Source organism: Hylobates moloch, unplaced genomic scaffold, assembly GCF_009828535.3.
Source record: "Hylobates moloch isolate HMO894 unplaced genomic scaffold, HMol_V3 SCAFFOLD_14, whole genome shotgun sequence".
NCBI lineage: Eukaryota > Metazoa > Chordata > Mammalia > Primates > Hylobatidae > Hylobates > Hylobates moloch.
Window position 1 is genome coordinate 52192552 of NW_026652289.1, and position 24548 is coordinate 52217099.

General features: G+C 37.2%; 1 protein-coding gene across 7 annotated transcripts in view; it reads left to right on the plus strand.

Annotated features, from left to right (window-relative positions):
• Positions 1 to 24548, plus strand: part of SCAPER (S-phase cyclin A associated protein in the ER) — a 591234-nt gene that overhangs the window by 415189 nt on the left and 151497 nt on the right. For 5 of the 7 annotated variants that reach the window (XM_058428046.1, XM_058428043.1, XM_058428044.1 and 2 more), the window contains one exon: positions 10474 to 10589. In XM_058428046.1, the coding sequence (XP_058284029.1) occupies positions 10474 to 10589 (116 nt within the window). Of the gene's footprint in view, positions 1 to 2917; positions 3017 to 10473; positions 10590 to 24548 lie in introns of all 7 variants that reach the window. The other 2 variants (XM_032176146.2, XM_032176148.2) reach the window with 1 other exon arrangement.

A 24548-nucleotide genomic window follows, 5' to 3' on the forward strand; every position in this document is an offset into this window, starting at 1 on the left:
GTTGTTGAATTTTGTCAAAGGCCTTTTCTGCATCTATTGAGATAATCATGTGGTTTTTGTCTTTGGTTCTGTTTATATGCTGGATTACATTTATTGATTTGCATATGTTGAACCAGCCTTGCATCCCAGGGATGAAGCCCACTTGATCATGGTGGATAAGCTTTTTGATGTGCTGCTGGATTCGGTTTGCCAGTATTTTATTGAGGATTTTTGCATCAATGTTCATCAAGGATATTGGTCTGAAATTCTCTTTTACCTTCAAACTTTAAAATATTCAGGATACTTGAGATACAGGGGCAAGGAAAAAAGGAACTGCTGTGTTAAGACTCATAAGGTTCTGCTGTAAACCAGTGGGTAGACCTGGAAGTTGAAAATGGTTGGCATATAAAGAAGTTGTACAAGGAATATCATATATACAGTCTTGACTTAGGTCCTTTGTCTTTTAGTTTGTGAGCATAGTAGCTCAGAAAACTGTCCACATTGACACCAGTTGTGTTCTAAAGAATTAATCAAAGGAATCATTTATTCTATGAACATCTTTTTATATCCACTCATTATAACATTTATCTGACTATATTGCATTTATCTATTTGTAAGTCTGCTGCTTACTAGACTGAGTGCTGGTCCTGGCCCAGTGCCTCCCACTTGGCAGCTTTGGAGAACTTGAGGGTAAGGAAGATCAAAATAACTACCATCAGCTTTGTTGGATTGCAGTAATGAACTCTTCATACTAATCTTTGGTCATCTATCTCACAACAGCTTAAAAAGAAAGAGAAAGACCACTCAGGTCTTGTGGTCTGCTTCTGTCCTTCAGTTACTGCACCCACCCTCTCTCACTCACTCTGCTCTTTCCTTCCTTAGTCCAAATGGGTCAGAAATGGCACAATTCAGCTCCCTCAGGGAGCGTCTTCCAAAGAGTCCAACTTCTGATTAGCATCGCAAAGGAATTGGTCCTCTGATACTGAGAAAGCTTTTCTAGCCTCTCAGCCCCACTTACTGTATCGCCTAAGCCTTCAAACTGTAGCTTATAATTTTACTCTGTTTGGCATCACCTTCCCACAGTATGTTTTTGTTCTTGTAACATCCTTGACCCCAAAACCTAGTACTATCAGTGTTAGTGCCTACAGCTGAAAAGCTGAGCATAGATATTTATGTAGATTATAGGAATATAAAGAAGCTAGCAGTTAGGAAGCTTGTAAGGGAAAAACACAGAACAAGGAGCATCATCTCATTGTGCTTGCTTCTTTTAAACTAACATTAACAGACAAGGATAGTAGAAAAGTGGAAATGATGTCTTTTAAGTGTTAGTAAAGTTTTCCATATTGGGAAAAACAACCATAAAAATTTTCACTTCAGGACCTTCTCATCTCTATAAATTAGGCTACTGAGTTCTAAATTTATGGACTTGCCAAAACCTACTTGTATTTTCTCTAAACAGGTCTTAAGGTGCCACAGATGCTCAGAACAAATCTAGCCTATACTGCTAATGAACACGCAAACAGTTTTCCCCATCTGCCACCTCTGTCTAAAAAGCTTTGAAGGCCTTCCTCCCTGATCACAAAGAACATGATTATTGTCTACAGAAAAGTCAAGTACAAAGGCCACTAGCCTTTGCAGGCTGCCAAAGATTAACAGCTGTCTCTTCTTTGATTGGGAGAGGTAATAACAGTTACTCCAGTTAATAATTGGATGGATTCCCTGGCTGTGTAATTCAGATTGAGACTGTCATTTTTTGCTGGCCTTTAGCTAAGTGGGGTTATTAGAATGGAGCCACTAATCCTATTAGTCAGTTGTCAGTCTCACAGTGGGTGAGCACAGGGGAAGGCAGAGCTTTTAAGGTATTATGCCAGGTACATAAGGGAAGCCACACGTCTTATCTTTAAAGGTATGTTTTTCTCAATCAAATCAGAATTACCAAGCTTTCTATGAAAGTTTTTTCCGGTTTCATATGTCTGAATGCGGAGAATTCGAAAAGGGGTAAAAGGGAATTCACCTTTCGCGAATGAGATATTTTCAATCACTGAAAAAACTTTGCTTGATACCTGCAGTGTGTGCATCCTGTGCTTGGCCCTGGGTAGGAACACAGACATAGGAGAGTTTAGGCTTTACAGTCTACTACGTGGACACAAATAACTTTGCATAAAGCAGAAAGTGGTAAGGGCCACACAAAAAAATACAGTTAAATATACAGAGAGCTTTGATTTTAGTTGAGGGGATCTGAGTGACTTAACAGAAGAAGCAACCTTTGATCTTGGTCTTAAGGGATTGGGAGAGCATTTGAACACTGCAAGTTGGAAAGGTGGCAGTTTGAACGGAGAAGATAACTATGGTTAAGGATTTTTCATGTACTTGCTTTTTCTGGATGCTAAGAGGGATAGGGACAAGTATAAAATGGTGTATCTGAAGAGCATCCAGTCTTACTATTATGGTATTAAGCCATCCAGAAATGTAATCAGAGCACTGTATAAGAAGTGCCAAGTGATTGGCACAGGAAGTTAGTGTGGTATGAAAAGAGAGGAACAAGAGATGGAAAAGCTTTCTGTGTTCTTTAAGTCTACCTAGATTTGTATGAGGATTATTTTCTTTTCAGATTTGCATATGAGGTATTTAACGCCACATGCTTCGAAGGTTTTTTTCTCTCTTAGTTTTAATATTTGGTTGGTTCATCATTGAGACTGCTTGATTTTCCCTTTCTGTCCCCATGAGATGAAGAAGTCATCTCTAATATCACAGGATTGTTTCATCCATCTTTATGTATAAACTGTTAGGGAATGGGATCCAGTGAGCAGTATTTCCCCTTGTTATATTTAACATGCCTCTGTGTTGTGTTAATCTATCATATCTCACAGGACATTTTTACTGTCTGAAATAAGTCCTTTCACTTGTTCATTCTTTTGTTCCATCACTTATCTATCAGGTGTTTGCCATTCCTGCTCTGTACCAGGACTGGGGCTGCAAAGATGAGTCAGATGCCACTCTTGAGGATTTTGCAGACAAGAAAGAATGGGGCCATGAGGTACGGCAGAGGTGATGGATGAATAGGGCTTGATGTGGGACATGAAGAACTTAGGATGATACTGAGCAGTGTTTCTATCTGTCCATGCTCCATGGAAGAGAGTCCCAAGGTGGCTTGTTGCATCTCTGATCCAGAAGTACACATAACCAGAATCTTCCTTAGTCCCAGGTGGAGATTTGGGAGATTTTTTTATTTCACAGTTGATTTTGCTTTTTGCTTTTTTTTTTTTTTGAGAAGCTGCAAACAGTAAACTAAAACTTCAGTTTCCGATAGTACATTAGTAAAAAGTTGGCTCTGAATGGCCTTTATCTTCCTGAAATTGGCTTATTTGGTCCTGTTTAATATCTGTTAGAGCTTGTGTCTTAGGTTTTTCAAGAGGTCGCATCCATGTTGTTGGCATTGCAGAAAAGTCTTTGAGGGTTTTTTGGAGGGTTTTTTTTTAAGGCATAGATGTATACATTAAAATGATCTGCTTTTACTCACTCCTTTTCCCCTCCACTTCTGCAGTGCTGACCCAGTTTCCTCCCATTGCGGAGGGTCTGCAGGAACAGCAGTGGTGCTGCTTGGTTTCCCTGTGGACAGACTGATCAATCAGTGTTTCTGCTTGGCTTAACATAAGAGTATCTTTGTCAGCCTTCCTTCTCATTCAGCAACCATTGTTGAGCAATTACTGAGTGCAGTCCCCTGTGCTAAGTCTTTGGGATATGATGATGAAGTAGACATGGTCTCTGACATCAGCAAGCTCAGAGTTTAGTGCAGATACAAAGATGAAAAACTAGAGGATCATCCTTCCTGAAAAGGAACAGTTTATGCAAAAGCACAGAGGCAGGAAAAAGTAGGGGTTATATAAGGAATTTGGTTACAAGAGAGGAAGGATCCTGGCAGGGAAGGAGGCTATTGGAGAGGGATCATTCTAAGTTCCATAGATCTCGTTCTGTAGACTGTGAAGAAGTTGTCCCTGGAGTGTTTTAAGCAAAGAGTGACGTAATGACATTTACTCTTCAGGGTATTTCTTCAGTGTGTATCCAGGGCAGGACTACTCAAACGGAGTCCATAAGCCAGTGCCAGGCCACTGTTATGAAACATAATGAGATAAATACACAAATCAAGAGTAAATTTTGCAAGTTGACAGAGTAATTTTATGTCTTTTTCCATCTACTATTTTATTTATTTATTTTTATTTCCATAGGTTTTTGGGGAACAGGTGATATTTGGTTACATGAGTAAGTTCTTTAGTGGTGATTTGTGAGATTTTGGTGCATCCATCTCCCCAGCAGTATACACTGAACCGAATTTGTAGTCTTTTATCTCTCACCCTCTTCCTACCCTTTCCCCTTGAGTCCCCAGAGTTCATTGTATCATTCTTATGCCTTTGCATCCTCATAGCTTAGCTCCCACTTATTAGTGAGAACATACAATGTTTGGTTTTCCATTCCTGAGTTACTTCACTTAAAATAATAGTCCCAATCCCATCCAGGTTGCTGCAAATGCCGTTAATTCATTCCTTTTAATGGCTGAGTAGTATTCCATACACACACACACACACACACACACACACACACACACACTGTTTCTTTATCTACTTGTTGATTGATGGGCATTTGGGTTGGTTCCACATTTTTGCAATCACGAATTGTGCTGCTATAAACATGCGTGAGCAAGTATCTTTTTTGTATAATGACTTCTTTTTCTCTGGGTAGATGCCCAGTAGTGGAATTGCTGGATCAAATGGTACTTCTACTTTTAGTTCTTTAAGGAATCTCCACACTGTTTTCCTAGTTTACATTCCCGCCAGCAATGTAGAAGTGTTCCCTTTTCACTGCATCTACACCAACATCTATTTTTTTTAATAGCCATTCTTGCTGGAGTAAGGTGGTATCACATTGTGGTTTTGATTTGCATTTCCCTGATGATTAGTGATGTTGAACATTTTTTCGTATGTTTGTTGGCCATTTGTATATGTTCTTTTGAGAATTGTCTATTCATGTCCTCAGCCTATGTTTTGATGGGATTGTTTGTTTGTTGTTGTTGTTCGCTAATTTTTCTTGCTAATTTGAGTTCCTTGTAGTTTGTAGATATTAGTCCTTTGTTGGACATATAGATTGTGAAGATTTTCTCCCACTCTGTGAGTTGTCTGTTTATTCTGCTGACTATTCCTTGTGCTATGCAAAAGCTCTTTAGTTTAATTAAATTCCAGCTATTTATCTTTGTTTTTATTGCATTTGCTTTTGGGTTCTTGGTCATGAAATTCTTGCCTAAGCCAATGTCTAGAATGGTTTTTCTGATATTATCTTCTAGAATTTTTATAGTTTCAGGTCTTAGATTTAAGTCCTTGATCCATCTTGAGTTGATTTTTGTATAAGGTGAGAGATGAGGATCCAGTTTCATTCTCCTACATGTGGCTTGCCAATTATCCCAGCACCATTTGTTGAATATCGTGTCCTTTACCCACTTTATGTTTTTTATTTGCTTTGTTGAAGACCAGTTGGCTGTTAAGTATTTGGGTTTATTTCTGGGTTCTCTGTTCTATTGCATTGGTCTATGTGCCCATTTTTATACCAGTACCATGCTGTTTTGGTGACTGTGGCCTTATAGTATAGTTTGAAATCAGGTAATGTGATGCCTCCAGATTTGTTCTTTTTGTTTAGTCTTGCTTGGGCTATGCAGGCTCTTTTTTGGTTCCATATGAATTTTAGGATGGTTTTTCTAGTTCTGTGAAGAATGATGGTAGCATTTTGATGGGAATTGCATTGAATTTTTAGAGTGCCTTTGGCAATGTGGTTATTTTCACACTATTTTAAAATGTGGCCTTCTACTTAGTACATTTTTTCCCATTTGTTCAGTACTTCATCTGTATTGTATTTCACAAAGTGTCAGTCTATAATGGAGTAAAAATTTTAAAAACAAAAAATTGGCTTTTATTCGATAGAGTTTGGGAAGCAGTGCTGTAGCAAATGGGCTGGTTAGGGTAAGCTTGGACCCAAAGATACTAATTAGAAGGTTGCTATAATACCTCAAACAAGATACCATGAGAACCTAAGTAGACATGGTCCTGATATGCTAATCAACAGTAGGCATGGATAGAAGAGGCAAGAAGTGTAACAGAAGTAGAATTTTCAGAATTTGGAGGCTGAATCAGTGTGAAAGCTGAAGAAGAGGAGATAATCTAAAGGAGCAAATGTTCTTTTGAGAATCTACTAAAAATTGGACCCTTGCCTTATGCATCACTGTCAGCTTCTCCATCCCTGTTTCACAGAGATGTTTCATTTATTTTTTAATATGGTTATGATTTTTAATGTTTTAAAATATTTTATCTGGAATCCTTATTTGTTTTACATACAAGAAAGGAGGTGTATATATGTGTTTACATCCGCATCTTGACTCTCTACCATTTTCCCTACACTTGAGATGTTTCCATAGTTCGCTAGGCTTGGTGTAAAACTACTGGTAGGATAGCCAGTCCCTACCAAATTAAATCTAGAAAATATTTATACATACTATATGATCTAATTTGTATGAAAATCTATGGTAGACAACCCTAACTTATGGTACTGTGAAACAAATCAGTTGTCGCTTCAGGGAGGAAGGATTGACCATAGAAGGAGCATGAGGGAACTTTCTGGGGTGATAGAAATGGATGTGTCTTGATAAGCGTGTGTCAAGTTTGATTGAACAGTATATTTAAGATCTGAGCCTTTCACCCAATTATAAAATGTACCTGAATTAAATTTTTAAAATCACGAACAGCCAATAAACATAAGATGTTCAGCCTCCCTGGTCATCAGGAAACAGCAAATAAAAACCTCAAAAAAATGCCAGTACACACCCATTACAATGACTAAAGTTAAAAAGAGTGGTAAAACCAATTTTGAGCGAGAATGTGGAATATCTGAAATTAACACTATATCACAAATATTGTTTGAAATATTTTAGAGAGCTGTTTGGCCATAGCTAGTAAAACTGAACCTATGCATATTCTGTGACCCAGCAGTTCTACTCCTAGATATGCCCAATATAGCTGCATATCACATGTGCCAAATACATGTGCACAAATGTTTAAAGGAGCGTTGTCCAAAGTGTCAAAGTAGAAACAAGCTAAATGTCAATCAGCAGTGAAACATTTAAATAAGTGGATATAGAATAATATCCAGAAAATATACAGCAAAGAAAATGAATGAAATACTGCTACAGGCAGCAACATGAATGAATTTAGAAATAAACAATCAACCAAAAAAAGCTAGACACAGTTGGGTAAAGCGTGATATAGATATGAAAAGAAGGCAAAATGAATTCATGAGTTTAAAAGTCAGGATAACCTTTACATTTTGCGACAAGGAAGAGATAGTGAATAAGATGGGCACAAGGGATACCAAGGCATGCTATAAAACTTTGTATTTTAATTTTGGAGTTGTTACACAATGTGTTCAATTTGTTTTAACGCATCCAGCTGTACAGTTATGATTAATGCACTTTTCTTTGTGTATATTATATGATAATACAGAGCTTATTATTCTAAATATATTGACATCCTAGCATAAACAGAGGGAGTAACAACAGCATTACAGTATTAAGTAAATTACTAAGTACCTGGATTTTGCAGGTTTTGATTGTTAGTTTTATTGCAAATAAATATTTTTCCATTAATAACAAAATTATTAATTTTAATCTTAAATGTATGAGTCTTGTCTCGCTTTCACAATGAACTTCTTATAGTCACAAAATGTATTTTATTGTGCACAAAGAGCAATTGAATGATTAAGATAAGCATTTGATTACACTGCTAAACTCTGGATATGTACTAGAGACAATAATTGATACATCATTAATGCTCAGAACACCAGGAGAATCAGGCAAATATGTTTGACAGAGCTTATGTATACTAATATCTCCTCCCCACTCCCTTTTCAAAAAAACCTCAGTATTTCAACGTTTCAAGGCTGTGGAATGCTATTAGAAGAAATATAAGGTGGTGATGTAATAGAGGGGTTGTATTAGTTTGCTTGGGGCTGCCATAACAAAGTGCCACAGACTGGGTTGGTTAAAACAACAGAAATTGATTTTCCCTCAGTTATAGATGCTGGAAGTCCAAGATCAAGGTGTCAACAGGTTTGGTTTCTCCTGACACCTCTCTCCTTGGCTCATGGATGGCCACCTTTTGCTGTGTCCTCATGTGGCTTCTTGACTGTGCAGGTGTAACCCCGGTGTCTCTTTCTCCTCTTGTAAGAACATCAGTCATATTGGACCAGAGCCTCCTCTAACAGCCTCACTTTTAACTTAGTTATCACTTTAAAGATCTTCTCTTCAAATACAGTTACATTCTGAAATACTGGGGGTTGGGACCTCCACATATGAATTTTGAGGAGGGCACAATTCAAGTCACAATAGGTTGCTATCTTATTTTTTACATAATATGCTGCATTGCTTCTGCCTATGCTTAAAAACATATGGTGTAGCATAGAATTACTCTTCTCTTCCCCATGCCAAAGAAATGCAAATAACTTGGAAATGTTATTTCCCGGAAGAATTATGTACAGATCATAAATTGCATAGAAATAATCATAGGTTTAGTTCTAAAATTGTTACTTAATGTTCTCCCAAAATAGCAGAAATGGTATTTTTTAAAAAGGATACAGCTAAAATGATTAGATATTAGATTATCTTTTATTGCTGAAGACAAATATTCTAGTAGAGGGAATCTTTGTGGAAGTCTATATTGTTAGGTGGTAATTAAGATTACAATGTGATAAAGATGTGATTTTTAAGTAAGTATTGCTAAAAATGTGTATATAATTTTTTTCCTTTGCCTGGAGTGCTTCTTCTCTTCCCACTTTCTTTTACTTGTCTTAAAACTTCAATTTTCTCAGAGAAGCCTATCCTGACCCTTTCTCCATTATATAGTTGATTCCCCCATTATTCTCATAGAGAACCTTGTATCTTTCAAGGTACTTATAGTTAAAATCACCTTATTTATAACTATCCGATTAGTGTTGGTCCTAGCCACTCATTTTTTTTCTAATTTTCAATTTTCGTGGGTACATAGTTTATGTATGTATTTATGGTATACATGAGATATTTTGATATAGGCATACAATGCTTAATAATCACATCAGAATAAATGGGATATCCATCACCTAAAGCATTCATTTTTTGTGTTACAAACAATCCAACTATATTCTTTTAGTTATTTGTAAATGAACAATTAAATTATTATTGATTATATTTACCCTGTTGGGCTATCAAGTACTAGGTCTTATTCTTTCTGACTATTGTTTCGTACCCATTAACTACCCTCACTTCCTTTCCCACTACCCCGTCCCCCCCTACTACCCTTCTCAGTCTCTGATATCCATCCTTCCATTCTCTATCTCCATGAGTTCAATTGTTTTAATGTTTAGCTCCCACAAATAAATGAACACATGTGAAGTTTGTCTTACTTCACCTGGCTCATTTCACTTAACATAAGGACCTCCACTTCCATCTATGTTGTTGCAAATAACAGGATCTCATTCCTTTTTATGGCTGAATAGTACTCCATTCTGTGTATGTACTACGTTTTCTTTATCCACTCATCTCTTGATGGACACTTAGGTTGCTTCCAGTTCTTGGCTATATTGTGAATAGTGCTGCAGTAAATATGGGAGAGCAGATATCTCTTAGATATATGGATCTCCTTTCTTTGGGGCCTATACCTACCAGTGGAATTGCTGGGTCATATGGCAGCTCTGTTTTTAGTTTTTTGAAAAATCTCCAAACTATTCTCCATAGTGGTTGTACTAATTTACATTCCCACCAACAGTGTTTGAGAGTTCCCTTTTCTCCACATCCTCACCAGCATTTGTTATTACCTGTCTTTGGATAAAAGCCATTTAACTGGGGTGAGATGATATCTCATTGTAGTTTTGATTTGCATTTTTCTAATGATCAGTGATGTTGCGCACCTTTTCTTATGCCTGTTTGCCATTTGTATGTCTTCTCTTGAGAAATGTCTATTCAGATTTTTTGCCCATTTTAAAATTGGATTATTAGATTTTTTCCTACAGAGTTGTTTGAGCTCTGATATATTCTGGTTGTTAATCCCTTGTCAGATAGATAGTTTGTAAATATTTTCTCCCATTCTGTGGGTTTTCTCTTTGCTTGGTGGATTGTTTCCTTTGCTGTGCAGAAGCTTTTTAACTTGATGTGATCCCAGTTGTTCATTTTTGCTTTGGTTGCCTGTGCTTGCCATCTACCAATTTTAAGCTTCATGGAGGACAGCAACCATGTATTTTATGCTCACTCCTTTTGACCTACATTTCCTAGTACTGAAACAATTAGCAGTGAGTAGCATTCAACAAATATTTATAAAATAATATTTGTAGAATAGTTGAACCATCAGCATGTTTCAGACTACAGATATCATTTGGTTATAGTTTAATGCCTGGGAAATTGGGCTAACTTCTGTTTGTATTTCTGTCTAGAATGTGGCAGATCAGATTGCATTTCAAGCTGCTGGTGGATTAACAGCCCTTGAACACATCCTTCAAGTAGTAGTCCCAGCCACAAATGTGAACACAGTTTTAAGAATTCCTCCTAAGTAAGTATAGTTTCTTAATCTATTTTTTATGTTTCATTTGTGAGTCATTTCTGCCCTATGGTTTCCATATGGAGAACCACAAGAAAATTGTATGCGTATTCAGGGTTGAATACCAAAACCTTACACTCCCCATTAGGGAGAAAAACAGAGGTGCTCAGCGTCACTTACAAAACTCAAATTGAGCCTAAAAAGCCTTATAAAGGAAATCTCTTTGGTCTGTGATGTGCTCTAATCTGAAATCAAGAAGAATTGATGAACTCTTGAGCAATTCTAACTGCTTCCAAAAATTGAACACAAATAAATAATAGTAACAGAAAGCTAACTTATTGTGTTACATGTTAAAAGAGGTGAGTAAGTACATTAACAAAAGTCTGAGCTGTGAAATTTCAAGCAGTTCCTACCATACAGGAAGAGCAGTCAGAGGCGAAGAGTGCCATAGTCTAGCGTCCCAGCCAAATTGCTGGGAACTGAATTGCACGTTGGTCTTTAACGGTAAATTGCTTTCCTGTTCTCTTAAGTCCCCCTTTAGTCCCTGGCCACCTGGGGTATAGAAGCAATGTTATTTCAGAAGTATTGTGTTCCTGGGTTGTAACGTCTGCAGTTTCTGGGTATTTTGTGGAGACTCTTATTTACAGAGTTTAAATAAGAGGTTTTAATAAAAGTTCATTTAGGCAGGGCTAAATGGCTCACATCTATAATCCCAGCACTTTGGGAGGTCAAGGCAGGAGAATCACTTGAAGCCAGAAGTTCGAGACTAGCCTGGGCAATGTAGCGAGACCTCGTCTCTACAAAACATTAACAAATTTAGCCAGGCATAGTGGCACACACTTATAGTCCCAGCTACTCATGAGGCTAAGAGAGGAAGGATCACTTGAGCCCAGGAAGTCAAGGCTGCTGTGAACCATGATTGCATCACCACATTCTAGTCTGGGCAACAGAGCAAGACCCTGTCTCAAAAAGAAAAAAAAAAGTAAATGCTTCATTTGTCCATTGGATACAACAGGAAAAAAAATTCCAAGAGTATGTTATCTTTTTTTTCTGAGAGGCATTTGTATTAAAAAGAAATAGCATTGGCTTTGGAGTAGGACAAACCTGGGTTCTAGTTTTACCTCTGCCAGGCTACTAGCTAAGAAAATTTGAGTGAGTGCCTTAATTTCATTGCATGTGTTTCCTTATTTGGAAAAATAAATGTAATCATATTCACCTCGTGGTGCTACTATGGGACCAGTTGAAATAACATATATATAGAGACCTCTTTGTAAACTGTTAAGTGTTCATTATAATGTAGATTTGTATATTATAATGTAAAGTTACATTATAAATGTTAAGTGAGAATTTAGACAGTGCTAGCTACCTGACATAAGATATTTCTAAGTACAAGCTTTTGACATTAAAGATAATTTGGATTCCTTTCCTCTATTCACAAAGATGAATGAAGAATGGTATAGGTATTCTTTAAGTCAGGAAGTGTTTCTATGGAGCAGAAAGCTCCCCATCAGGCAGGTTGTAGCATGCACAGTGGTGTTTATAACCCAGAAGCGTTGCTCTTCCTTATCAAAATGGGCTTTATTCACAGGGTGGTGCTGGGCAGGTTATCTTCATTCACTGTGTGTTAATTGGCAGGGAGGAAGGTAGAAAGGAAGAAAGGAGTGATATATAATACATATTGGAAATAAGGAAATGACATTGATTCTTTGGGAGAGTGCTTTGATAACTGTTAATAATTTGTATTGTTCATCTTAAATTCACCTGGAGGTTTTTTGTTTTGTTTTTGTTTTGTTTTGTTTTGTTTTCTGGTAGGCTTCAACGTGCATGACACTAAGCTCTCTGATTGGTAACCTAGAATAAATGCCTATTTCCCAAAAGCTGCTATTGTCATTGTGCCAGAGTATGTTGTTCTGGTGCTTATCTCTGCCTCTTGTTTAGGAAATGGAAGAGGCGTCCACAGTTCCTATAAAGACCTAAGCAAGAATTAGCACACTCCCTTTGCAAAGGAGCTGTGGAATCTTGAGAGTCCAGACCAGTGCCCTCCAGGTGGTCAGCACTAGCTGACCCACAGGGTCAGGATTAAGAGCTTGTTCCTTCATCTCACTTTAGGCCAATAGATTTGTGTTTTCTTTTCTTTTCTTTTTTTTTTAATTATACTTTAAGTTCTAGGGTACATGTGCACAACGTGCAGGTTTGTTACATATGTATACATGTGCCATGTTGGTGTGCTGCACCCATTAACTCATCATTTACATTAGGTATATCCCCTAATGCTATCCCTCCCCTCCTCCTACCCCACGACAGGCCCCAGTGTGTGATGTTCCCTACCCTGTGTCCAAGTGTTCTCATTGTTCAATTCCCACCTATGAGTGAGAACATGTGGTGTTTGGTTTTCTATCTTTGCAATAGTTTGCTCAGAATGATGGTTTCCAGCTTCATCCATGTCACTACAAAGGACATGAACTCATCCTTTTTTATGGCTGCATAGTATTCCGCAGTGTGTATGTGCCACATTTTTCTTAATCCAGTCTATCATTGATGGACATTTGGGTTGGTTCCAAGAGACAGTGTGGCGATTCCTCAAGGATCTAGAACTAGAAATACCATTTGACCCAGCCATCCCATTACTGGTTGTATACCCAAAGGATTATAAATCATGCTGCTATAAAGACACATACACACATATGTTTATTGCGGCACTATTCACAATAGATTTGTGTTTTCAACTAAGTGCTACTTATTGAGGGAGTCTAGCACCCAGAGCTGTGGGCATCCAGCATTGACTCTAAGATTCTTCTATCCTGAACACAGTCGCAATATCATAACCCTACTTTCTAAACCAGCTTCAATTTTCAGGGCTAAAGGATTAAAGCCATGAGAGTGTTATGCTGTTTACTCAGAGAACAGCAAGAGGAATTTTGTAACCACTTCAGATTTAAATGTAGAATAAGAGCATACTGGTGGACATGAGTCAGTGGCTGACTTCAAAAAATGCTCTTTCTCATTTTCCTTCCAATTGCTCTCCTGCACAAATCCCTGCCCAGGCCTTGGGCTTTCCATAGTCCCTGCATACTTCCTTTGTTCTCAGCCTGTCCAGAATCTTTCCATCCCCAGCGATTTCCCACCCTTCAGCTCCATGAACCTTTTGCCACCTTAGCCCTTGCTGTTTCCTGCCTCCTGTGGCATTTCATGGCTTTTACCTAAAGAGGCTAGTTTAGAATATCCTGTTTAATTTTTCTCAGTGATAAATAGCAGAGGATTTGATAAGTTTAAGCCACTGTCTCATAACAGTTACCCTGTTGAAACCTAGAGTCCTATGGCCATAAACCTTATGTGTCACTGCTTCTGAAGCCCTGACTCTTTGTTAGTGGATAAACCAGCTTCCTGTCCTCTTTTCTTACCGTCCTGTTCATATCTCTTTTTACTTCACATAGTACCTCAGTAGTTGCATGTCTTTTTTGTCCTATAATTATTGCTAAGCAACTTCGTGTGAATGAATATTTGCTTCCAGAAGCTTTTTTTTTTTTTTACGTGAAATTGAGAATTATACCTACTTCTGGAAATGTAACTGTTTGAAACCTTTCTGAGTCTGCAGTAGGTTGTTTTGCTCTTATCAGAACCAGGGAAAGGCCATAAAACTGCTTTAATTATTTTCGAGTTATCTTTGAAAGGGCTTAGGTCAGGATGTGTTATTACAAAATCAATCATTTAAACAAATGTGCTCCAATAAAATTGTTTTCAGTGCCAAGAAAGATCACCCTGAAACGAGGCAGTTTGTATCTCCTTTGGGGTAGACTAATGTTATTCTGCCTACAAACTTTTTTTTTTTTTTTAAGATAGGGTTTTACTCTGTCACCCAGGCTGGAGTGCAGTGGCGCCGTCTCGGCTCACTGCAACTTCCGCCTCCTGGGTTCAAGAAATTCTCGTGCCTCAGCCTCCCGAGTAACTGGGATTACAAGCACATGCCACCACGCCCGGCTCATTTTTTTGTATTTTTAGTAGAGACAGGGTTTCACCATGTTAGCCAGGATAGTCTCGAACTCCTAACCTCAAATGATCCTCCCACCTCGGCCTCCCCAACCTACAAACTTCTAATTGCAGAAAACAAGTACAGACAAATGAATAACATCTTCTAGCCTTTTTAAAACTTTAGACTAATAATAGTGGTTCATCATAACTTTTTAATATTTGAAAATAAATAGGAGTTTTCACTTTCTTTGAGCATAAAGAATGGCCCATGTTATGTAAATAAGAAGATGAATCTGCTATGACTAGAAGCAGCTGTACCAAAACTTTGTGTTGCCTTTTTATAGTATATGTACTTAGTAGCAATGGTAATTAAAGTGAGAGGTGGCACTAAACTGGCCCTCCACATCGCCAAGCCCTTTCCAGGCAGCAGTAGATGTTCATAATTCACAAGGCAACCAGCAAACCTCTTGGGCCACCAAAAAGAGTCTTCCCCAGGTTGTCTTTTACTTACTTAAGATTCATAATTTCTGATAGTTACACAAGGACCAGGGGCCAAATAGTAAACTCTGAGCTACTTTAGGTTGTTCTTTTGGGGAACTAACCAGGTGCCTATTTCTTCTCTGTCAGCCATGCTTATCTCTTCATCGTCCTTGTGGACACAGTTTTTCATATAGAAGTACATTCATCAACACAAAGCAAAGCAGACAGCATGGTATAGTGAAAAATGTGTAGGCTGTAGAGTCAGATCCAGGCTTAACTCTGCTTTTTACTGATTAGCTATATGACCTTGGGCCAAACTACTTGTTATAACAGAGCCTCAATTAAATTGTAAGACTAATACCTACCTTATAGAGCTGTTATGAGGATTAAAAGTGCATGTGTTTAAGTCCTGCACAGAGAAAGCACTTAGTTATTTTCATTGTTTTTTGTTGTAGTTATTGTTTCGACTCCACATTATACTGCCTAATTACTGCGCTTTAAATCCCTAAGTCTTTGTCACTTTGGCTTCTGAGAAGCCATAATCTATTAATTTTATTGGGCATTTCTGTTTTTCACCCTAAATTCAAACTTCATCTTGGTAAATTTAGCCCAGTCTGTCAAGATCCTGATGTGACCACTTATTCAGTTTCATTTTCCTTAACTTTGTGTCAGCCCTAAAGTTGATCTGTAGAGCATTTGTGTCTTCATCTTATCACTGAAAAAAATATCAGACGGGTTAGAGAATAGTTCGGCTTAGCACTTTATTATGTGCTGCATTGCCAAGTACTCCGTCTGCTGTACTATCATCTCCCCAAGTAGATTGTAAGTCCTTAGGATCACGAGACATAGTAAATACATTATTTGTAAATCATAGGACATCATAGTCAATATTGTGTGACTATATGAATGAATTCTTTCTCCAACAGATGAAAGCAAAGCAGTAAAAGGGCATACGGCATCAAATACTGGACTCTATAGACTTACAATTTGATCTCATTTTTGCCAAATATGGCCCTTCTGATTTTGGCATTTGATTTCCATATAGAGCTGTCAGGTATATTACATTTATTTAACAATCAGAGCATTTGGCATGTTTTCACCATTATCACACTATATAAATGAAGAAACCAAAGGTTTTAAAGACTAAATGATTTACCCTCCATCATCAGTTTAGCTGAGCGAGGTCTGAGCATCCTATTCTTCTTATTCTCTGTTAGATGGATTTTAGGCAATGGCTTTTTTAGTCTGTCTTTAAACTTCCATGAGTTTTTGAATGTCATGTATCTGTGACTGTTGCTTACTCAAAAGGCCAAAGAGTATGCTAGAACTGTATTCTTAAGGTCATTGTCCTTATCACAGTTTTAGAATAAGAGCACATCAGTAGGTATAAGATTGCCCCATTTTAAACTAATAGGAAAAATAATTCTTTTTGTAAGGTATGCCTAGTTATTCATATCAAATAGATCAGTAAAGTTGCTTTTTATTTCTTTACAGTATATGCATTTATCTGCCTATAGTAAATCCATCCTACTCAGGCCAAGCAATACTCATCAAATATAATTTTAAAAAAATTAGAATGATGTGAAATGGAGCTTTGTTCACTAGGAAGATCATTTCCAACAACATATCACAAATTTATTCTCCAAAGTAAAACTTGTGACTTTACTTGGGCAATATGCATTTACCTGATCCTTTGATGTGGTAAGGAGATACAAACTAACAATTATTGTGTGCTTGGTGCCAAGCACTGTGCTAGATGCTCTGCACATATTACCTTGTTTATTCCTCACAATCACCAGCAACCATGTATGTGGCTCACTGCCAGATGAAGGTTCGAAGCAGTCACATTGGGGTATGACTACAACCTGACAGAGCTATGATAACCCCTTTAAAAGAGTGTTTATTCTTTTCAATTAGCAGAAAGAATGTTCAGAGAGAACATTAGCAGAGAGAATGTTCAGAATTGCTCTCCCATGACTTATTGAGGTTTTTGTCCCCAAAGCCTTCTGTTTCCCTCTCTTTGTGTTGTGTAGAGGCTGATGCAATTCCTCTTATAATAGAAAAGAGATATTTCACTATGCTCCAGAAGCAGGTAAATAATCTAGGGCTTCCAGTCCTTAATCCCAGGAAACTATTTTCTAGCATTTTCCTTCTTTGGATCACTTGTGGGCATGGGAATGGGATTGCCATACCTAGGAACCATTTGAAATAGACCCTGTCCTCAGGGAACTTACAGTCATGGAAAATGAGACATATTAAACTCTAAATACTATTAGTAGTAGCCTACTGTGTTACCTTTGTGGAACAGCCACCCTGGTGGTATAACAGAAGACTCTTCATTAAAGGAATGTTTTGTTACCTACGCCAATATCTGTCAACTTAGTTTCCTGAGATGCCAAGCCTCATATGCTTACTTCCTTTTTTTTTTTTTTTTTTTTTTTTGTGACGGAGTCTCGCTCCGTCACCAGGCTGGAGTGCAGTGGCACGATGTCGGCTCACTGCAACCTCCGTTTCCCAGGTTCAAGCAGTTCTCCTGCCTCAGCCTCCCGAGTAGCTGGGATTACAGGCACATGCCACCACACGCAGCTCATTTTTCTATTTTTAGTAGAGATGGGGTTTCACCATGTTGTTCAGGCTGGTCTCGATCTCGTGACCTCATGATCCACCCGCCTCGGCCTCACAAAGTGATGGGATTACAGGCATGAGCCACCGTGCCCGGCCATGTGCTTGCTTCTTATTCCAGTCTCTTGACTCATTTGACTGTTCTCTTTGGGACTCATCTACTATTAAGTCTTTGCCTTTGTGTCTTCAGTTTGCAACACAATCCAGACTCTCACAGTTTTTACTATGAGTTTCCTTCCTTGTTACCTTTTCTTCTTTCTTGTTGGCTTGCCATAATCACCTTCTCCCTTCCTATTTGTTGTGTCCTTCTTTTTTTCAGTGTTTTATGAATACTACTTGTTCTAGGCATTACATCCATGCCTCGTCAGCTATGTTTTATGCCATCCATGTGGTACTCCCCTCAATGGCCATAGCTGACTAAACTCTAAAGAGAGGATGTATGACTCAAGAGCAATCAATCTACAGACCAGCCAGCAAGATAGGATTTATAAATCTAATACAAAAAGTTGAACTGGCTCAGTCAAGTTTCTTTCTCGGGAATTTGCAGTTGGGAAGTTGCAGAACTTCAAGTCATTTTTTTTTTCTTAGGTATTTGAATTGGAATAATCATGTAGATTCACTTCTGGGATGGCCATTACAGGGCTATGTGCATTCCAAGTTTTGCAGGACTAAGGAAGGCTGTTTTGGGAAAAAAAAAAAGAGGAGACCAAAACTGCTTCATGGGACAGAAGGGTGTTGGAAATGAAAGCAGTCTAGTCCACAGAGCTAGCATTGTTCCAGCTCTCTTGAGGTATGGTTGTTCATTTTCTCCTGGACTTATGTGAAAGTTCCCAATAGCCTTACAATAAATGGCTCTTTTTACTTAAAATATTTTGAGTAAATTTTTGTTCCTTCCAACCAAATGAACCTGATACTTTCAAATACAAATATTAAAGATTATTTTAACACTAGATTGGCTTGAAAATATTTGACTTTGCTATAGAGCCTTCCTTGTGACCTCATAGTTGTTTTTCAAAATTCTTCACATCAAGGAAGAATGAATAAATGCCCACCGTTTAAAGTAGGAATGAAGAGAGAAAGTATATTCTATAAGCTCTCTAGGGTACATTTCTTTATGAACGTTAAATGCTGTTACTACAAGCTGGGACTGACTGAACTTTCCTTTTTTCTGTCAACCTCAGTTTGGATAATTCTATATAGAAAATGACATTCATTAAACTTACTGTCCCCAGGTCCTAAGGTAGACACACTTAAAAGGAACATACCTACAGTGAAGAGCTTATCTTCAGAATCAAAGAAAAGAAAATATATTATGTATAGTTCTTTAAGAAAAATACAAGTTCTGTAAGAACTAATAACAGTACTGCTCATATGCTTTATAACTCTCAAATGTTACTTTCTAGGGAGACTTAGTTCCCAAACTGGTTATCTCATCATTAACTTTATAATGAGCACTTAATTTGAAACCCAAGAGCATTGTCTTTTATTTACAAACAACTGAAAAGTGTATTTCTTCAGACCCTACTCTCTCAGACTTGATCATAATGGGCTATAGTCCAGCTTTTTAATAAAAAAAAAAAATAAGGTTGTTAATGAGAAACTTAAACATTTCACCAATGATTTTCCTGAAATTAGAAGCCAGTTGCCTATTATGAAAGTGAGGTTAAGGTGTTCAGAAGGCATGCGATTATAAGAGCATACCCACATAGACCTCTTTTTTTCCTTCCCTCTCTCCCTTCCGCCCTTCCACCTTTCATCTCTCTCTCATTCTCTGTGTGTGTGTGTGTGTGTCTGTGTGTGTGTGTGTGTGTGTGTGTGTGTGTGTCTCTCTCTCTCTTTTGCTTTCTTTCTCTTTCTCCCTCGCAAATCCTGGTAGCATAATACAGCTCAGAACTTTAATCCTACAGCTACAAGATAAAGCTTTACTATATTATGCCTTTAATATTTATATTTAACAGTGCAGTTTCAACTGCTAAGAGGAAAAAACACAGCATTTGAAAAATATAAATGATCTTTTCTTAGTTAAGTCATTTTACTGTGCTGAACAGAATGAAGAAAATCATTGGTTTATATCATTTCAAAGCTACTTTGGAGTTGCAGTTTGTTCCTCTCTGGAAAACCAAGAAGTATCTCCATATTATTCATCTACTCCAAACCCCAAAGAATGACATAGTCAAGTACCAGATGCACATTTTCAGAGCATTGCATCGTCTCTTTTTTTTTTTGTTTTTTTTTTTGAGACCGAGTCTTGCTCTGTTGCCCAGGCTGGAGAGCAGTGGCACAATCTTGGCTCACTGCAACCTCCGCCTCCTGGGTTCAAGCGATTCTTCTGCCTCAGCCTGCCGAGTAGCTGGGATTACAGGCACATGCCACCACACCCAGCTAATTTTTGTATTTTTAGTAGAGACAGGGTCTCACCAGGTTGGCCAGGCTGGTTTCGAACTCCTGACCTCAGGTGATCCACCTGCCTCGTCCTCCCAAAGTGCTGGGATTACAGGCGTGAGCCACTGTGCCTGGTCTGCATCATCTCTTATTCCTCTTTCCCTCACCAGTGGGAAATGCAAAACTTCATTCCGGATTGGGTTGTTGTTTTACCAGTGTCAATACTACTATTAGAGAGTGAACGTATTAAGAAAAACTTGCACTGGTAGGTGTTGGGTTCATTTTTTTCTGATAAAAGCCACAGTGTTGAGATTTTTTTTTAATGTAACCCATCTATGCCATGGTAAGGCATTTGATTTCCATGTAGAGCTGTCAGGCATATTACATTTATTTAACAATCAGAGTATTTGGCATGTTTTCACCATTATCACACTATATAAATGAAGAAACTAAAGGTTTTAAAGACTGAATGATTTACCCTCCATCATCAGTTTAGCTGAGCTATGTTTGAGCATCCTATTCTGGTCTTCCTTCTGTACCTTATTGCCTGCATGCTATCATCAGAGAGAAATATTATCAGTCTGCCAGTATTTGTTGAATTTCTTCTGTGATGAGTTTTGTCTTCAAAGAGCTTACATCATAGTTGAGAAGAGATATTCTCAACTATATTGATAAGATAGAATATCTTATCAATCAATAAGATATTCTATACTACACAACAAAACAATTAAATTATTTAAGGGTAAGCAAAAAGTGCTATTTGGTTCGAAGTTTGCATCAGTGAGCGTTCTTGGTTGGATCTCTTACAAAGTTAGTGTTTGCAGGCTGATGATAGCTGTACTTTTCTTCCTGATTTATGAACATAAAACTTTCACTATTTTAATAAAAGTAAAATATCATTTCATTGATAGAAAAAATACTGTTATTCCTGTGAGTTGCTGGAGGATTGAGATATTGTTTAGTTGATTGGTTTTGGATTTTTGGCTTGGGTGTTTTTGTACTGGTTTACTGATGTGGGTATAGGAAATTATCTGTGGAATCATTTTTCCCACCTAGCAGACTAGGGACCAAAGAGGAACTGACCTAACAGAAATTGAGAAAGGTGAACCAAAAACCACATGTATCTGTTTGTATGTGTGAGGCGAAATGTTCATGTAAGATCCAGCAACGAAGTCTAAAAATGAAATACAACATTTCTGTGTACTATAAACACTCTTTAAGGCTCAGATCAGCCGGCAAATGTGGAGTGAACTTATCATAGAATTCTTATAAGTAACAGATGAAGACATAGAATTGGAACCTATGTGTCACCTCCTGTGTCTACTACAGTAAGCACTAATAAAAGAGTATTAGCCAGTTAGGGTAAAATTTATACTACAATCCATTGTTAATAAACAATTACTTATTTCTAGTCAGGATGATTTTAATATAATTTTAAATATCCATTTTTAGATAAAAATTTACTAAAACTGAATAATTATCCCCAATAGACAATAAAAGTAAAAAATTATTTTCCAAGCTAATTAGCAATAGTGATTGATAAATACTATTCTCCATTTGACATATTGAGGCATTTTGTTTATGTCTCAAAAGGCTTTATAGAGATGGTTACAGTTGACAGCTGTTGTACCACTAATAAGATTAAAGAAATTAGTTGTGTCAACTTTAATCTGCTATTTAACACTGCAAACCACCTGGGGTCTCCTCCAGAGGCAACATGTTTAATTGTGAGTTTAAAATTACATAACCAGATCTTACTTAAGAACATATCTACAGACTTACTAATCATAGTCGTCTTGTTATTAACAAATGCATGTTAACAGTAAAAATAATGCTCTAGCACTAGAGTTTAAAATTAATGAACTAATTTGATGCTCACTCTACTTTTTTAAATGTATTATTGTAATCTTTGAAACATAACACTTTCTCAGTCAGAGGCTAATTTGAGGAAATACAGAAGGTCTAATTAGGTTGGTGTTTAAAATATGTATGATTTCCTTTCTAAAGTTAGAATGTCTCTGTGGAATAATTAAATTGCCTATTCTATTAGGACCAAATTCACCAATTAAGTAAAAACCCTTGAAATAACACATCTAGTTGAAGATTATGTACTCCTTATTCTGAAGCAACATTATAATTAGGAAAATAGTTTAATTTTAACATTAATTAATTTATTATTATTAAAATGTTATATTTTATGATATGAAGTGCAGAGAAATAATCATTTGTGGTTGTTATATTGACTTGATGCAAACTCAAGTTTAAGATGCATATAATTTATATCCCCACAGTGAAGATTCATTGTCAGAAAGTATTATTAGCACCCCTTGAAGACCCCCCTCTGGAGCTGGTTTGCTGTTGCAGCATGGTGGTTCTCCCTACTATCCCCACCCACTCTAAGTGTTCTGGCCTCAGAAAGAATGAGCCGCAAGACAGGGAAGGCAGTGTAGGTAGTGTAGGTTTACGCTAGTCATCACAGTGCCAGCAGGAGAAATTTTCCCCCTTCATCCACAACTCATACTCTGATCCAAATATCCATCCCATTGTCTTCTGGGGAAAAAAAAAAAAAAACCACTCTCAGATTGTGTTACAAGTCTAACTTCTCTGGTCACGAAAATGTCAAAACTAAATCTCTTTAAAGAGATTTTAAATCTTTCTCTACATTTTAAAATTTTCTGTCCCCAGGTTGTTTGCTGATAGGACATTTTCTTATTATCAGTCCCCAAGCTTCTTGCTGAGAGGACATTTTCTTATTAACCAAGACTTATTCATCTAATTGCGCTAATTTAATATCTTCTAGTTTTATCACTGAAACAATAACATTAAAAATATTTCCATATATGCAAGTCCACATGTAGGACTTCTTACAAATACATTTTTCATGTCAAATACTATTTTTCTCTATTTCTGTTTAATATATTTTATTCTGATGAGTACTATACATTTAAAATATGTTTGGTACAACAGACCCAATGAGCATAACTAAAATGAGACTCCACTGGAAAAATCTTCACCCTTGCCACAATAAATAAACTTATAAACATAATTAAATAGCAATTTTTTTCTGTTTATAAGCACTCCATGTTGTTTTATAATTTAAAATTCATTGTTTTAATAATATGTATTTACTAGTAATTCTACTTTCTGTGGAGATGAACTAGGACATATGCCTGATACTGTCATTTGTGCTTGTAAATGAGATCTGGTTTTGCTCATTTTAAAATTTTAAAGATCATAAGCCTTCCACATGTTTTCTAAGCTAAGAAGTATGATTTCTTTACTTTGGGGAGAGGAAGAGAGTATTATATTCATTAATTCCATCAATCAGGGTATATTTTTGTGTTGCTGCTGTAGATACATCACAGAATAAAACAGTTAATAAATGTGCACAAGATTTGAATAGACACATCACCAAATAAGATACAAAGATGCCAAGTAAGCACATGAAGAGATTCTCAACATCATTAAGAAATACACACTAAAACTACAGTGAGATACTTCAACATGTCAATTAGAATTGTTTAAAAAACAAAACAAGCCAGACACGGTGGCTAACGCCTGTAATTCCAGCACTTTGGGAGGCCGAGACAGGCAGATAACTTGAGGCCAAGAGTTCAAGACCAGCCTGGCCAACATAGTGAAACCCCGTCTCTTCTAAAAATATAAAAATTAGCCGGGCGTGGTGGCAAATACCTGTAATCCCACCTACTCTGGTGGCTGAGGCACGAGAATCGCTTGAACCCAGGAGGCAGGGGTTGCAGTGAGCTTAGGTCACACCACTGCACTCCAGCCTGGGCAACAGAACAAGATTGTCTCAAAAACAAAAAACAAAAAAACAAAACCAGTAATACCAAGTGCTGGAGAGCATACACAGAGAAGTTGGAACTACTTATACTACTTGTGGGAATGCAAAATGAGACAGCCACTTTGGAAACAGTAACTATCTCAAAAAGATAAACATATACTTAGTGTATGATCCAGCAGTCCCACTCCTGGGTAGTTACCTCAAAGGAATAAAAATACATATTCTCACATATATTTTTTGTGTATGTATTTATATCATTTATAAATATAAATGAATGTTTATGGATGTTTTATGCATCATCACCCAAAACTGGTGAATGAATAAACAAACTGTGGTACATCTATGCAGTAACATACTATTCAGCAATAAATGTAACAGCAGTCTTGAGAATGAAAAACAAAGCTGGAGTCATAACAGTTCCTGATTTCAAAATATGCAAAGATACAGTAATTGAAACAGTATTGTACTGACATAAAGATAGGCATATAGAGCAATGGAGCAGAACAGAGAGTCCAAAAATCTGTGTATATACCATCAACTGATCTTTTTTTTTTTTTAGCTAGAAATTATTCTTTATTGATTAAATCACCAGAAAATTTCAGCACAATATTTAACATCTTAATGACCACCAAGGCCTGGGCTCTAGGGCCCTCTCTGCCTCTTCTAGTCCTTAATTGGGTTTAAAGGGAGAGACATCATTAACAGAGACCAAG